Source organism: Orbicella franksi, chromosome 15 (assembly GCF_964199315.1).
Source record: "Orbicella franksi chromosome 15, jaOrbFran1.1, whole genome shotgun sequence".
NCBI classification, from domain to species: Eukaryota; Metazoa; Cnidaria; class Anthozoa; order Scleractinia; family Merulinidae; genus Orbicella; species Orbicella franksi.
In genome coordinates this window covers 5,477,201-5,494,409 of record NC_138159.1, presented here as the reverse complement: position 1 = coordinate 5,494,409, position 17,209 = coordinate 5,477,201, and the positions used below count along the sequence as shown (strand labels likewise).

At 39.5% G+C, this 17,209-nt stretch overlaps 3 protein-coding genes across 3 annotated transcripts in view; 2 read left to right on the top strand and 1 right to left on the bottom strand.

Moving 5' to 3' along the window:
• The first annotated feature begins 1,735 nt into the window (after positions 1-1,735).
• On the top strand, positions 1,736-4,568 carry LOC145470223 (E3 ubiquitin-protein ligase TRIM45-like). Its single transcript, XM_081454053.1, has one exon. The coding sequence runs from the start codon at positions 1,738-1,740 to the stop codon at positions 3,943-3,945; it is 2,208 nt and encodes a 735-aa protein (XP_081310179.1). The 5' UTR covers positions 1,736-1,737; the 3' UTR covers positions 3,946-4,568.
• An 8,299-nt stretch (positions 4,569-12,867) lies between these two features.
• Positions 12,868-15,366, bottom strand: LOC145470143 (uncharacterized). Its single transcript, XM_081453982.1, has 2 exons — positions 14,982-15,366; positions 12,868-14,399 (listed from the first exon to the last, which is right to left on the bottom strand). Exons 1-2 carry the CDS (start codon positions 15,064-15,066, stop codon positions 13,345-13,347), a joined length of 1,140 nt encoding a protein of 379 aa, XP_081310108.1. The 5' UTR covers positions 15,067-15,366; the 3' UTR covers positions 12,868-13,344.
• Positions 15,367-15,504: 138 nt separating this feature from the next.
• Positions 15,505-17,209, top strand: part of LOC145469717 (E3 ubiquitin-protein ligase TRIM45-like) — a 3,638-nt gene continuing 1,933 nt past the window's right edge. Inside the window, exon 1 of the mRNA XM_081453501.1 lies at positions 15,505-17,209. This exon is cut by the window's right edge and continues 1,933 nt beyond it. Within this exon, the coding sequence (XP_081309627.1) occupies positions 15,583-17,209 (1,627 nt within the window). The 5' untranslated portion in view covers positions 15,505-15,582.

The following is a 17,209-nucleotide window of genomic DNA, read 5'->3' as shown; positions in this document are numbered from 1 at the left end:
ACCTGTGCCAAGCGCACGGAAACATGGAATCAATCCAAGGAAAAAGTGTAACCGATGTCTACGAGACGAGACAAGCAAACACTGCAAGGAGCTGGAAAACAAGTCACAGGTGTCAGAAAACATGCTACCCGTGACAAACGTGCGAAAACGTGTGAATGGTGCTAAGCGCGAAAAGGTTACCGATTGGTTGAGCTTTGAAGCTGACGAGCCGTCAAGCGCGGGAAAATATGTGAACACAGTAAAGCGCGGGAACATGTGCAACCGTTGGGGTTGGGTCAATCAGTTTTGTACCAAATGGAAGGGGTGGGTCATGTGTTTTCTAACCACCACATTTTCACATGTTCCGGCCAACCCCCCCCCCCCCGTACTTTTTTGTCCCTAGTCAGTCTTTGTTAGTAATGTCGCTAATGGGTTTATATGAGTTCGCTTTAGACAGAGCTTTATATCGGAAGGATGGCGCTAGATCGAATCATTACGGTTTACACCTAGTCTTTGACACGCGTTAATGAATAAACGATACACCTTGCGCAAGAGCGCTATATACTCATACCTTGCGCACGCGCAAAAGACGTCAGAGAGCAATTTGCGACATGTATAAGCCCGGGCTTTCCTATGGGACGGAAGCCCGAGTAAAAAGCCAAACCTGGAACTTGCAATCTTATCACTAATCACTCAAAAGACAAAAATAACTCCACTGTAGACATTTGCCGTCTATTCGTTCAGGCTAACTACGAATCTTCCTCGCGCGTTGAGCAAAAACAATGTCTGTGTGGGAGGTTGATCTCGAAACAAAGGAGATTGAGTGTTGCCTGTGGGTAGAACTTTTAATTAATCACGAAATTTTCTTTTCGGGAAAACAAGCTATGCTAATAACTTCACGCTTCGCGCCTCTTTGCGATTTCGAAAGGCAACCAGAACATTTTGAAAAGTTCAAGATTCTCTAAATATTAAACAATCAACACGGAAATTTGCTGCACAAATGTTCAGCCGAGAATGCTAGCTCGTTCTAATGTCTTCAGCCACGCGTGTCCTCCTCTTCATGACACTCTAATAAAGTTACAGCTCCCGCAGTGTATAATAGGGGTGGGGGGTACTACCAAAGTACTTCTACGGGTATGTGACACCCAGTGGGGTCATGATTTCGGAACTCCTGATAAATAAAGGGGTATCCATTCCATAGTCGAAATATTTCCTAGAATGGGGTATAACTGTTCCAAACGCAGGACAATTTAAAGCATCATATTATTTACAGACTTTGCTTAACAAAATACGTTCGCTAGGTGACTCATATCACCAATAAAGAAATAACTTTCCTCGAACGGGTTATTGAAATTTAGTAAATTCTAAAACGATGTACTAACAATTGCCAAGTTTAAAACAGGATATCTTTTTGAATGTATTTCTTTCCAAAACGGGTTCAAATTTCAAGACCAGAAAGGACATCTCCCCCCACCCCCCACAGATTGTCTTGTATACCATCCCCGGTAGGGTGTCCATATTTTGCATGCATCGAACAATTCCTGATTGACAAAAAATCAAAACAACTCTTTAAAAAAAAAAACGTTTTACGTGACTCAATACCAATCCGTATTGAACTTTTGTAATTAACTCGGCTCAAGTTAGAAAGGTCAGATAATTATAGACGAAATCAAATCTGCTTTTCTCGGAATCACAAACAATACCTCTATTATAAACAGGGTGTGTGTTTCACAAGCAATCTTTTAGGAATCGTTTACTATGGAGTCTCTCTTGAAAAACCTCAAAAAACATCTCGAATGCTCGATTTGTCTCGATACCTACAACCAACCCAAAACTATATCATGTCTACACACATTTTGCTGTCAGTGTTTGGAGAATCATGCAAGAGCCAGCCACAGACAAGGAAAGTTCCGTTGTCCAGAGTGCCAAGCGCAAATCGATCTGCCCGAAGGAAATCGTTTCGACACTTTGCCGACCAGTTTTTTCCACAACAGTTTGTTGAGTCTCCTTGCTGTCCGACAGAGTGGCGATGGAAGTAGCATAACTTGTGGCAACTGTAAGAAAACAAGCTCCGATGTTCATTATTGCTTTGATTGCGCAAGATTTATGTGCACCGATTGTTTAAGCGCGCATGAAGTTATGCGGGCTGCATTCGAGGGACATAAAGTCATGCCCGTCAAAGAATTTCAAACTCAAGACTACGAAGCCTTGTTGAAGCGACAGCCCTTTTGCTCCCAACAGTACCACGAGCGAGAGATCACAAGATTTTTCTGCCTTCCTTGTCAATCTTGTGTCTGTCATGCTTGCATAGTCACAGACCACCAAAACCACAAAGTTATTTTACTCGACAAAGCGGCTGACAACGAGAAAGGCAATATCATGGCAGAAGCTGCAGCGACTAGACAAAACGAGACAGCCTTGAAAGATGTGATTCGAAAATTTGAGGAAACCATTTCCAAGCTGGAAACCAATGTCGCAATCGCTAAACGTGGAATCTCGCAATCAGCCGAGACAATGATCACAAAGATTCGACAGCGCGAGCGAGAGGCGATTGAATCCGTCGAGACAACATGCGTCACAAGACTCCAGAAAATTAACTCGGCTAAGGAGAAAGCGGAATCACTGCTTAAACAAATGATCCAAGCGGTTGAGTTTGCACAAAATCTGGTTCAGAGAAGCTCAAACTCAGATATCATGCAAAGCAAGGAAACACTCAAACACAGATTTCAAGAGCTTCGTGACATTGAAATGCCAAAACACCACGAGACCTCATTCATCAAATTTACCGCGGCTTCTGTGGAGGGTTTGAGACTGGGCGATATCGTAACCGAGGGAGTTGATGCAAGTCAATGCACTCTGGAAGGACTGGATCAAATTCTTCAGGCTGGTGTAGCAGCAGAATTGATATTATGCCCCAGAACACCTGAGGGAGAGGTAAGTAACCAGCCTGATCTCAAAACTAAAATTATAGTAGTCATTGAACCAACTGAAGACGTCACAAATGTGATTGTTAGCAAAAAGACTGAAAATGATAAATTCAAGGTGAAGTTTACACCAAAAGTGCCGGGCGCTTATAACATTGAAGTGAAGATCAACAACGATAAACTTCCGAACTGCCCTTTTACTACGCAAGTAAAAGAACGTGAACTTGCTGTCGTCAGTAAGTTGAAGTTGAAGTCATTTCAAGGAGATGAGCTTCACAGTCTACGTGGAATTGCTGTAAATACGACAGGGAACATTGCTATATCAGATTATAAAGGACAGTGTGTTTATATCTTCGATAAAGAAGGCAACTGTGTAAGAAAAATTGGCAGCCAAGGACGAAATGCTGGACAATTTGACCACCCATGCGGCGTTACATATTTAAATGATAACGAGATTCTGGTTGTGGATCAAGGGAATCATAGAATACAACAAGTAGATGTCCAGACAGGAACTGTTGTAAAAACCTTTGGAAAATATGGCGCAGCAAAAGGAGAGTTTTCCAACCCGGTTTATGTTTGCCTGGATGAACAACGCCGCATTGTTGTAACCGAGTGGGTCAATCATAGGATACAGGTCATGACACAAGAGGGTGAGACTATTACCATGTTTGGAGACAGCGGCCCAGAGAAACTCTGTTATCCAACAAGCTGCATTCCTTACAAAAACATGTTTCTTGTAGCTGAAGGAGGCAACAAGTGTGTTAAAGTTTTCGATCAGTCAGGAACTTTCTTGTACAAGTTTGGAAAAAAAGGAAATCAAGATGGACAATTTAACTCGCCCCATGATATGCTTGTAGACAGCTCCAATAATCTTCTTGTATGTGATTATTACAGTAACCGAGTTCAGCAGTTTTCTTTAGACGGTCGCTTCACAGGCAAAACTATCACTGATTTACCAAATCCTGTTGGAATAGCAACAGCGCCAGATGGACGTATTCTCGTGACTAGCTTTAAAACTAAGAAAGTCTACATACTGAAGTAGATAATTTATTTGTCAGTACGTGTAGTTTGTAACCAACCGCTCTCTCTGATATCAATAGCACAACTGGCTGATGCATCTCTTAGTATCTCCATTCAAATATCTCAATTTTCATTCATATCCGTAATGTTTCGTTGATTTTTGGGGCGGTATGAACTTTCCAGTCATCCAGTCTGGTGGAAACTTTCTTTATTCCTGATCTTGTATCTCGGTTTCACTGAAAAAACCAACAGGATTTCCCTTGATTTAAAGTTTGAGATTTAAATTGGTATTTCTCGCTTCCATTTGTTTCCACAAATCAAGATACTAATATCTTGCTATTGCAATGAAACCGGGCTGGCAAAACATTGTACGAGGACATATTTATGTGCTTTCTCTAAGCAAGAGGAAGTGTAATAATTTGAGTGAAAATATTCTTTTGTTGTTTTACAATTTTATTACGGATGACGAAGCCCGGGGACGAAGCTTGTAGTTTTGTCCATGATTGTTCTTCCAAATGCGTTACCTCTGTTCAAAAAAAGAAACAAGAAAAACAAGAAGAAAAAAAGAAACGAATTTGTTCCTAGCTTTTCATTTGTGACGAGAAAATAGTTTGTTCTTCGAAACAAACCTAGCGAGGGAGTGGGGGGGGGGGGGGGGGGGGAAGGCTTCCTAGCTGCCGAAGCTGCCGGGTGTTTTTTTTTTTAATTTTTTTTTTTCAGTTTCCAGAAACGTATTGAAGAAGTTACTGGCGAGTGCCAGTAATGCTGCTTTTTTTAAAAAAATCTTGCCAAATCTTAGACGGATAATTGAACTAAAGGTGGCTTCCTATAGTTTTACGATCGCACGCGCGCTGAGGATGAAAGCTCAAGTAATCTGCGCGCGCTCGAAGGAAAACGTCAGTGTTTTTGGATATTTTCTGACGTCAACATGAGCACAAAAAGCAAAACTGACAGTGAATTTTCTCGCGTTTCCGTCGGTAAAATCCGTAAAATTTGGCAGATTGGTAGTAAATATTTTACTTTAGTCTGAGCTCGCTTTTCAGGAAATCTACAAGACCAGATTTTTTGCAGCGGTAAAGACATAAATTTGAAATTATCGAACAAATTGCCTTTACAAACCCACTTTTTTCGTGTTTAAAATTCATATCCTGCTGGAAGCGATGTGTTGTAAAAATTTTGGAAGATTTCACCGAAGAAAATTCAAGAAAATCACAAATAAAGCCACACAAACAGTAACAAACACATGTGTTTGGGCATTTATAATTCAAGACTAAAGCCCAAAATTTTAACAGAGATGATAGCAAAACACTATTTAATCATTCCTTATTACATGTAATAAGTTTGAAAGGACTGGGTGTGAAAGCGAGTGCAAAAACAACATTCAAAAAACACTTGCGCGCGCAACGCCATGAATGATTACCCTATGGAGCCACCTTAAATAATTTTGTCATCGTTAGTGTGATTTTGTAGCTATTTTGATATTATTGTAATTTGTGTTTTATTATTGAAGCGCTTCTTAAAACGTTGGAACTGTTTTATACTTATCAAAAAGACTTTTCGTAATTTACTGGTGAACGCCAGTAATTCTTAAAGTAGTTAAATATTTATAAAATATTACACAAATAATTGAACTTAAATCATTTACTCATCATGAGTATAAGTTTGTCACTATTAAGAATTCAATGTAATTTGAGATTTATTCTTGTGGCAAATTTTTTCAGTGTTGTTTTAATTTTTCTTTTTTTTTTGAACATTAGAACTTTCTTAAAATGTTTAAATTGCTATGAACTATTTACTTGCGAATGCCAGTAAAGCTAGAAGTAGTAACATATTGATTGCATATTATACAGATAATTGAACTTAAGCCAGGCGTTTTATATATTGCTTGAAATATCTTTTTCAGTATTTTGATCTCACTGTAAATAATTAGGTCTTTAGGTTTCATTGTTTACATTTATTCCTTTTGTTTTTCAAAATTGATTAGCTTATTGATTGATTGATTGATTGATTGATTCAGTTTCCGGCAACTTATTAAACAAGTTACTGCCGAGTGCCAGTAATGCTACTAGTTTTTTATATCTTTCCAGATCTTAGACGGATAATTGAACTTAAATCATTCAGTTATCATCAGTTTGATTTTGTAGCTATTTAGATTTCATTGTAATTTTTGATTTATCATTGTAGAGCTTTTGCTTAGTTTTGTTTTAGCTTTTCTCTTTTTAAAAGAGCTTTTTACAATTGATAAAACGCTTTTAAGCAATTTACTGGTGAATATTATCACGGAAAATGTATATACTTGATCTATCTTTGCCTAAAGAGATGTTTTAATTTTATTTCACTAGCTTAATTTTTTTTCCATTTAGTCCTATTTACATGTTATAACGTTCTTGATCAATTTATTAATTGATTGATTGACTGCGTAACTGATTGATTCATGAATTGATTGATTGATTGACTGTTTCACTGACTGACTGACTGCCTGCCTGCCTGCCTGCCTGCCTGCCTGACTGACTGACTGACTGACTGACTGACTGACTGACTGACTGAATGACTGACTGACTGGTTGGTCAATTGATCGGTTGCTCGATTGCTCAATTGCTTGAACGATTGATTCATTGATTCATTGATTCATTGATTCATTGATTGATTAAAATTGAGATTTGTGTTATTAAAATGGCTCTGGTTGCTTAATCTGATGTAAAACTTTGTGAGTTAAATTAAACCCTTCTCACTTATAACTACTTCACTAGAGTATCCATTTTTGTTCCACAGAAACAATCGAAGTGAAAGTCATATTTCCTCAGCGGATTAAGCGCAAAACTGAAAAACCATCATCTCCCAAGCACTTTCCGCCAGCAACCTTCCCACTGGGACCCAGCACTGTCCCTAATGATCCCGCGCGGTTTTCTTGTTGTTCTCTGGCTCACCTTTCTATAAGAACTAACAACAGGTAGAGGATCCCTTTTTCATTTTCTTCCCTTTTTTTTTTGAAAACACCAAGCGTCAGTAACCGCTCAGTTGACTGCCAGTCAGTATCGTTCAAGGTGATCGCGAGATTCTTTGATTAAAAAAAAAAAACATTTTTAACCGTGCAGTAAATCTGTTATTGACCAACCTTGCTTGAGACCGTAATTGGTCAATATCGAGCCTTGGTCTACTTTGCACGACCTCGCTGCGGTCGTTCCGCACTGTGAAGACCTCGCGGGACGATATTCCCCGTGTATGGCCCTCGCACTCGGTTGATAAAATATATATTTCCTCAGTATCTTACCCTTGGTCCTTAAGGAACTCCAAGTAAGCTTTTTCATTGGCTCTGGGCACAAATCGCAGACGAGTTTTCCTTTCTCACTGTTTCATGGCATTCAGCACAGAACGAACAGCACTTTCCATGTTTCCTAACAAAGATATCGAAAAGACGTCACAAAGGAGCTCAGAATCTTTGCTCCAGTTTTACGCAACACTCTTCGTGGGTTGATGGTTCGAATTTAACCCTCAGTCTTAACTTTGAATTAAAATAACCACTTGGTTAAGAGAACAAAGTTACAACCAAAGGAAAAAACATTGAACAGTGTCGACCATTCCCTATTTCAGCAGTAGTTGCCATGGATTTTAAATTCTTTTATTTAAGCAAGTGATTTCTCGTACGCAAATCTCCATATAACAAGAGATCTGGCGGAGAAACAATGGCTTAGTTTTTCGTGAACCATATCGTCCTCTGCACACAAACGTTTGTATTATCTGATTTTTGCCGCATACATCAGATGCATAATAAAGTCAGTCAATATCTCTTTTCATCAAGGCGTGTGATCAACTTACCGATGGAGCAGTTAAACGTGTAGGGTATGACAGCATTTGGCCAACGTTCGCTGTTGACGGACTGTCATGAGGAAGAACCTTGACATAACTAGATTTAACAGGACTAAACCTGTTTAGAACCGGTGTGAAGTTTTCGCAATTACCGTCGAACACCTGAGAAGGGAACAAGAATTAAAATGTGAATCAGTGGAGAAAAAAAACATACAGAATGAAAGCTGTGTGTGTGAAGATGCTTGAAAGGGCATAACTTTCTCTTCGCGTTTCCCACGACAACTCAGTAAAAATGTTTGGCTTTTACGCTCTTTAGAGGCTAACCATTCGTGATATCAAGGACTAACTTTGCAGTTACAATGGAAAACTTTCCACGACTCCCATGGCCATGTAGGAATAAAACATTTGCAAATGGATTTGAAAATCATTCCAAACAATCCTAAGAACATTTAAAGCCTTCCTTCAGACAAATGTAACCCACTTCCTTCCTCACCGTCGTTTGCCATTCTCAATAGACCATTTTCGTATTCTCGTTATTGGACTGGAACTAAATTACAACTCACGCTAATGCGAGAAGTCGTTTCATATGCAAATGACATCAATCTCTTATTAATGATATTCCTCCGCATTAGCCTCGGTTGCAAGCTAGTTCCAGTCCAATACCGAGAATACGAAAATGGTCTATTCTTAATGGACACCTTTAATTTTTAGACAACCAGTCAACAAAATCAAGCCATTATGTTTGCAATTGGTTTTCTGAGATTCTATCTACATAATTTATCATGCCGGGAGCTTCTTACCTTCGATTTTCCGTTCTCCTCGCAGTTCTTAAAGTTCGTTCCATCAGTGCTGAAGGCAAGCTCGCACCTTTTGACGTGCTCAAATAATAAATCCCGCCCTGGAATGGAAATGTTATATGAGTGGAATTTTAACAGTTAAGGTGAACGACACATTACCGTCATTCATTCAAATTGTTTTTAACTTAGTACACTCCTGCCGGCAAGGGACATTTTTACAATAACTGTCTAATTTCTCGCGCGCTGATTGGCTCATTTTTATCATCAATAAGAATACAGACGGATAAAATTTTAATATATGCAAGCTTTCAAGTTCAATTTTCAGTTGTCAAACTCTCAACTTTTTAACCAATGAGGTTTTATGGAGGTTTTATTTTAACCAGTGAGGTCTTATGGCCAATCAAAAAAGCGAATAAAGCTATTGACAATGTTCGCGTCATTTTGAATAAAATTCACTTATCTTTGTTTACCGCAAGTTTACGGCGTCTTTTCCCCTCATTTATTCCCGGCATTTGACCATTTCGGGGTCTTGTTATTGTAAAAAACAAATTGACGTGAGGTTTTTATGCGTCTGTCCTCTTATTGATAATAAATTTCATCATAACATTGTGAAAGTTTACTGCGGAACCACTCGCCTGCGGCTCGTAGTTCCACAGCCACTTTGACCATGTTATGACACAATTTATCATCAATAAGAGGACAGACGCATAAAAAACTAACGTCAATTTATTAAGTTGAACTTAAAGCAATCCTAATGTTCTTGCCTCTTGCTTCTTTTGTTGTGGACGTTGTTTCCTTGCCATAGAGGTCTGCTTTGATTATTTCCGGGCCGGGCCAGAAGCTGTTTCACCGAAGCAAACCGTCTGTTTTCTTTGGTTGTCCGAAGTTCGCCATGCTGGCTTTACGCGTACATTTCAGGTTAGGAACGCCTGTTTGTTGTGTTACACTATGTTCTTGTATCTAGCCCGTGTACAGCTTGTGTTTTTTGCTGTGGTTACCGGGCGGTGTGCTTTGCAGCCACCTAGGGCTACATGGCCGCGTTTAGTTGGTGTACCGGCAGTTAGGCCGTGGTGCTGGAGTGTAGCCAGTGTTTTAGCTGCCATTTTCGTGCAGGATTTATATGTTTCTGTTTGTTTCGCCGCCAGGTGTTTGTTGTCATGTGTTAGTGGTACCTGTAGGTATAAACGCTTTTACGACGAGCCTGTGTGCAGTGTTGTAATGCACTGCGGTTTCCAGGCCGTGTGTTCTTGTTAGTGTTTTTCTGTTTCAGAGTTTGTTTTGATTTTCTTTTTCTCTGGTTAGATCTTTTGCAGGTCGGAGAGTTCGCGGCGAATTTCCATGACCCATTGCTTTAGCCCTTGGTTCCACGCTTGATTGACCTTTTGTTGGAAACCAGCAACTGTACTTCTGGACTGTGTTAGCAGCGCGGTTGGCGGAGATGGAAGGCTTGGGATCGTTCTAAGCTTGGTGTTCCTGTGCTTCCGGCATTTCCACTGCAAGTTGTTCTTTATTTGACGGAGCTTGTCGACCGCGCAGTCCGCGAGGGCAATTCTATTTCTGTTATTGCGTCTGCTTCGGATAGTATCCGCTGGGGTCATCGTTTAGCTGGGGTGGAGCCTCCAACAGGACATCCGCTGGAGAGGGGCGTGGTGGAGGGCACGCGGAGGAAGATGATACCCGTGCAGCCCAAGTAGCCGTTGTCTCACCATGTGATTGCCGATATTGCTTTATGTTTGAACACTACTTCCGATTCCCTAGCGGACATTCATTTTTTGTTTATCCTTTTGGTTGGATATGCTGGTGTTTTTCGTACTTAGGGTTAAAGATGTTACCGTCTAACTGACCAGGAGGTCTTTCTTAACCTCTGTTGTCCTTCTTCAATGGCATAATCTGAATAGGCTACTCGAAGTGCTCATTCGTTGCTATGTGACGTCACACTGGCAGAGATGAGTCGGTCACGAATCAATACCGGAAAACGATAGAGTCACCCCCTCCCTCCTGTAACTGACCGACACGTCCTTTGGAAGAATCCTGAGTCTACGTTTTGGTACCTTGAGGCTGTTCCTGAGAATCCTGTCGAGATTACGCGCGCTATGAATATCTAGCTATTTTTCGGTTTAGGGCTTCTAGGCCTTTAGCCTTTTCGTTTCATGTGCTGGTCGAGCCCGGCAGGTCGGGAAGTGCTGTCCATAGGGCCGAGATTTTTCCCCGTTGTTCCTGCTGCGAGCGCGTTTGCTTAATTGGTTTTACTTACAATCAAGTTTAATTTATTGCATGAGTTGGGGTATCCAGCCCCGGGGAGTGTTTTCGTTCGTTCTGACTATAGCTGTACTTACACTTTGTATCTCATGTTTATTTGCTTTATCATAAACAGTGCTGATTGCCCGCGGCGCATTCATTATTCTTCATGTACATGGTTTGTGTTTTCTGGTTGTTTAATGGCAGGGCAAATTAGCACAAAATGCAATTGACACATTTTAATAATATAAGAAATCTTACACGCAAAACCAAAACAACCCGAACAACATTAAGCTACTTGTGTTGGGAAACAGGATAGCATGACTGTGATGTTAAAAACACAATCAGCTGTTGTACAGTGTCAGTTCATGCGAACTCACCTTGTGACATCATCTTACTCACGATATCATCAACACAATACTCACGCTATCGCATGCGTTTACTACACAAGACATTCAGTACAAGACGTACTTTTTGTGACAACTATTCCTTGTTTAAGACACAATTCCTGCGGATATTAGCATTCCCGTACAAAAAACTTCTTGCGTGATAGGGTTTTCAAATTATTTCTGCTTCACGAACTGAAAGGTCAGCTTTAAAGACGAAATTAAATCTGCTTTTCTCGGAATCACAGACAATAGCTCTAACAGCGTGTGTGGTATTTTCCGGGTCGATTTCCCGGAATCACAAACACACGCCAAAAAAAATTGCTGCAAAAGTGTTCAGCAAAGAATAATTTCTCGTTCTAATTTCTTTAGCCACACGTATCTTCATCTTCATGATCACTTCAGATTCTAATAAACCTCCAGTTATTGAAGAGTTTGCCGGGGGGGGGGGAATACTCCCCCAAAAATCTTTTAAGAATATGTGCCTCCGAACGGTTCGTAATCTTGGAACTCCTATCTTAGAACGTGGTATCCATATTTGAAAAGTTTCCTAGAAAGGGAATAATGAAACGAAAGAAAACTTCCCATGGTCAGCAGTGATTTTAAATTTTACTATTCGCAGAAAATTTGTTTCACAAAATCAAATTTTTAGGTGACCAAAAAGGGGTATCATTTTCAAGGTATTTTTGGAGATCTAGAAGGGACGTAACCCCACCCTAAACCTACACGAGTACCCACCTCAGGATTGAGTCCACATTTTTCATGCATCACGCAATTCCTAATAGACATAATGTCAAAACAACTCCACAAGAAAAACAGTTCACGTGATTGACAACCAATCAGTATTGGACTTTCGTAACTAACTCCGCTCCAGGTTAGAAAGGTCACTTGAACAAAGACGAAATAAAATCTGCTTTTTACTTCTATTACTAGAAGTAACCAACGGTTAGGAAGTGCGGGCTAGAACACTTTTGAGTGGAGGGATTTCCAAGAAAACTTTTGTTGGGTACTGAAATGGGTTTATTACTTTGGGTAGTTATAGTTATCTTAAAAAGAACGAATCTGTGTATTATTTCATTTCCATATAGGTATCTTTGGAAAAAGTAGTTTTTAGTAGTTTTTAGTAGTTTTTCCCTAAATTGTTATTTTAGCGAGCAAATGTTCGTCTGCGTGTCTTTGTAAACATTTAGAACCGAGACTGCGCAGTTTTGACTGAAAATCAATTGAGGAACTGGGATTAAAGGCCTGGTGAGCTTAAAGATACTGGGAAAGCTTTTAGTAATGAAATTAGTGTCTGTAGGGTAACTTAGAGGAGTCATCAATAGATCAAACATAATAACAAAACATTTTTATTTGAACAAAAACTCAGGAATTTTTCATGGAGAATTTCAACTCTGTTACTTTACTTTAAAAGTAACATGTTTTTAGCAAAGAAATCAAAAGAATTTTAACCTCCAAAATGAAGTTTTACTAGAGATCTCAAATTAATGTTATATTTTCCGTTTACAATGTAGAATATTTTTGTTTCTTACCAATCGTAACAATTTCTTTTTATCTTTAATTTCTGATTTGTAGCAATGCAAGAGAACATAAATCAACACAATAGTGTCTTCTAATGCAAATAATTCATGCATCAACTTCTTAACTTTTAAGATAAACTTTTACACAGTTTTTTCACTGTCATTTTAGGATGTTCTTTTTTTCTTAAATGAACCATAACTATATCCGTTTGCTTTGAATGTCTAAAGGATACTAATGCAACATAACATAAGTGAACACTATATATATATATCTAATGTTTTCTAAGGCAAATAATTCATGCATCATTTCCTTTAACTCCGAAGATGACGTTTTACAGAATCAATAAGTGATGTTATATTTTCCATTGCCATTATAGTGTGGTTATTTTCTTATCAACCATAATAATTTTCTTTTGCTTTGAGTGTCTTAAGGATACTTATGCAACAGAACATAAGTCAACACAATATTTTCTGCTAATGTAAATAATTCATGCATCATTTTCTTTAACTTCCAAGCTTTACACAGAATCAATAACTAATGTTACATTTGCATTGTCATTTAAGAATGTTTATTTTGGTTATCAACCATAACAATTTCCTTTTGCTTTGAATGTCTAAAGGATACTTAAGGAAGAGAACATAAGTTAACACAATATTGTCTGAAACAAATAATTCATGCATCATTTTCTTTAACTTCTAGGATGAAGTTTGACACAGAATCAATAACTAATGTTATATTTTCCACTGTCAGTAGGGCTTCTTTGATTTTATCTGAAGTGTCATGAATTGATAAGTTTACTTTGGCTAGTAAATTCTCCATCACATCAGTGAAGGCTGTAAGCCACACTTGTTTGCCTCCGATCTCAGCACATAACCAAGCAGTTGCACCCTTTCTTACCCCTTTGACTTTCTGGCATGTGCCACAACTTGGGCATGTGAAGACAGGAGATTCAATTACATATGGCATCTTCTTTTTACAACTGTTGATTTGGCAGGTCATGAAAACACTCACTTTATCTGTAAATATGAATTCCTGTATTGTTACTGTTTTCTGGATATTGGTAACCAGCTGTGGTCCTTTAGGGTTGTCGAGACGCATGCTGATTTCTTTGATTGTTGTGTCACTTGTTGAACCAAGATGTGTGTGCCCATTGTAGTTCTTAACGCTTAGATCTGTGATCTCATAACTGTTTGAGTTTTTGCACTTTTCAATCATGTCATCCCACAAGTGGATTGTTGTATGACCAGTTTGGTCCTCAATGACACAGTCCTCTTTAACAAGGCCTGAGTTTCCATTTCTCTTTGTTACTTCTTTTGGTTTAGCATCTCCCATTGTGATTGTTCCTCTAACATTCACTCTCTGATTTCTGGTTAACGAGTTAACCTGACTGAGTGAGATTTGAATAGCATTACCATGTGGCAGGCTGGAGTTCCTTGGCACATTAGTTGATGGTTGTGTGCTTTCGAAGTGAATATCACCAGAATTAGCCTTGACAATAGTTGAGTGGTTGTTAACAAATATGTTGTTATCCTTTTCGTTTGCATTTATTACTCGAATTGGTGTACCAGTGTTCTGAAACAGAAGTGCCTGCTGATGATTTTTACGATCGAAGCCAACTACTTTTGTAAATTTAGAACTGGATGTTTGAAGGTCAAAGGTAGAATATTCATTTCCTGATTTTGCCTTCTTTAGTGGTGATAGTTTGTGAATATAGCCAGGATCGGTATCTGGAGAGTAAATAATATTGATGAGTATAGTATCATATATTGGATTACAACTACTAGAGAGGAAGGGAGAATGAAAGAGCATGTACTTCCCAAGGGTCTCAAGTATATTCATTTTAAAATGATATACTCATTTGGTGGGGAATTTTTCTGTAATATAGTTTTTAAAAAAATATATTTGATAGGGTTACTGGTATTATTTTTCCGTTATAGTTTGAGTTTAGGCTGAAGCATAATTTGAGCGATTTTATGCGACCAAACTGGGTCTACATGTAAGTTCGGCAAAACGGTGCCCCTGCTTGATTCAATGGTAGGCCAAACTGGGCCAGCAAGTTGTTGCTGTCGAAAAATGTGATTCCCTCTTATCAAGCCAAGAAATGGTTCACTAATCACTGCAAAGCATTCCTGAAGTCTCCACATGCTGCGGCGTGCGAGTCGATCGATTGGAAGGCTGCTCTGAATCCAATTTATAGAGCCAAACATGCCAGCACTGCTTAAATAGGTCCTCCAAAATGCAAAAGAATGTCTAATATCTTATTCTGTGGCAAAATGTAGGTACAAATATAAAACAACGGAAAAACTTACCGAGTAAGGCTGCCACAAGGCTGCTGCGAGTTGAGCTAAATCCACTTCTTGCGCTTGCGAATCCAGTAATATTACTGTTGCACATGTCTTCGGATGTTCACGTGAAGACAGCCAAAGACCGATATTTGCCATATCTGTCGAGTATTCACGTGAAATGAACATGGTAGATTTGAGGATAATAGTTATCCCGAAGTTAATAATCTGCGTCTACTTCGGTTCCACTGTCGGTTTGCATCGAATCGTCCAAACAACCTCTCATCGGTTGCTGCTCTTCTTTTGATATCATAGCGAGAACTGAGTATTCTTTAAAACTTTTTCTTTCCATTTTCAATCTTTTAAATGTACATTAACACTTCAATGATGCAAAACTGTGGCTTTGAAGATCTAGCACAGTGGCCGTCTCGGCGGCCATCTTTCAAAATATTCTTGTTCGTGTAAAAATGGATTCTGATTGGTTTACGAGGATTTATCGATCGATTTTGTCAGAACAAATTTCCTCCAAAATCGAGATATGGCGTGCAAACTAGGTTGCGGGCTCTTCTTCAGCCCGCAATAAACAGGGTGTGTGTTTCACGAGCAATCTTTTTAGGAATCGTTTACCATGGAGTCACTCTTGAAAAACCTCAAGAAACATCTTGAATGCTCGATTTGTCTCGATACCTACAACCAACCCAAAACTATATCATGTCTTCACACGTTTTGCTGTCAGTGTTTGGAGAATCATGCAAGAGCCAGCCACAGACAAGGAAAGTTCCGTTGTCCAGAGTGCCAAGCCCAAATCGATCTGCCCGAAGGAAATCGTTTCGGCACTTTGCCGACAAGTTTTTTCCACAACAGTTTGTTGAGTCTCCTTGCTGTCCGACAGAGTGGCGATGGAAGTAGCATAACTTGTGGCAACTGTAAGAAAAGAAGCTCCGATGTTCACTATTGCTTTGATTGCGCAAGATTTATGTGCTCCGACTGTTTAAGCGCTCATGAAGTTATGCGGGCTGCATTCGAGGGACATAAAGTCATGGCCGTCAAAGAATTTCAAACTCAAGACTACCAAGCCTTGTTGAAGCGACAGCCCTTTTGTTCCCAACAATACCATGAGCGAGAGATCACAAGATTTTTCTGCGTTCCTTGTCAATCTTGTGTCTGTCATGTTTGCATATTCACAGACCACCAAAACCACAAAGTTATTTTACTCGACAAAGCGGCTGACAACGAGAAAGAAAATATCACGGCAGAAGCTGCAGCGACTAGAAAAAACGAGAAAGCCTTGAAGGATGTCATTCGAAAATTTGAGGAAACAATTTCCAAGCTGGAAACCAATGTCGCAGTCGCTAAACGTGGAATCTCGCAGTCAGCCGAGACAATAATCACAAAGATTCGAGAGCGCGAGCGAGAGGCGATTGAATCCGTCGAGACAACACGCATCACAAGACTCCAGAAAATTAACTCGGCTAAGGAGAAAGCGGAATCACTGCTTAAACAAATGATCCAAGCGGTTGAGTTTACACAAAATCTGGTTCAGAGAAGCTCGAGCTCAGATATCATGCAAAGCAAGGAAACACTCAAACGCAGATTTCAAGAGCTTCGTGACATTGAAATGCCAAAGCACCACGAGACCTCATTCATCAAATTTACCGCGGCTTCTGTGGAGGGCCTGAGACTGGGCGATATCGCAACCGAGGGAGTTGATGTAAGTCAATGCACTCTGGAAGGACTGGATCAAATTCTTCAGGCTGGTGTAGCAGCAGAATTGATATTATGTCTCAGAACACCTGAGGGAGAGATAAGTAACTACCCTGATCTCAAAACTCAAATTAAAGTAGTCATTGAACCAACTGAAGAAGTCACAAATGTGATTGTTAGTAAAAAGGCTGAAAATGGTAAATTCAAGGTGAATTTTACACCAGAAGTGCCGGGCGCCTATAACATTGAAGTGAAGATCAACAACGATAAACTTCCGAACTGCCCTTTTACTACGCAAGTAAAAGAACGTGAACTTGCTGTAGTCGGTGAGTTGAACTTGAAGTTATTTCAAGCAGATGAGCTTCACGATCTACGTGGAATTGCTGTAAATACGACAGGGAACATTGTTATATCAGATTATGAAGGACACTGTGTTTATATCTTCGATAAAGAAGGCAACTGTGAAAGAAAAATTGGCAGCCAAGGAGGAAATGCTGGACAATTTGACCACCCATGCGCCGTTACATATTTAAATGATAACGAGATTCTGA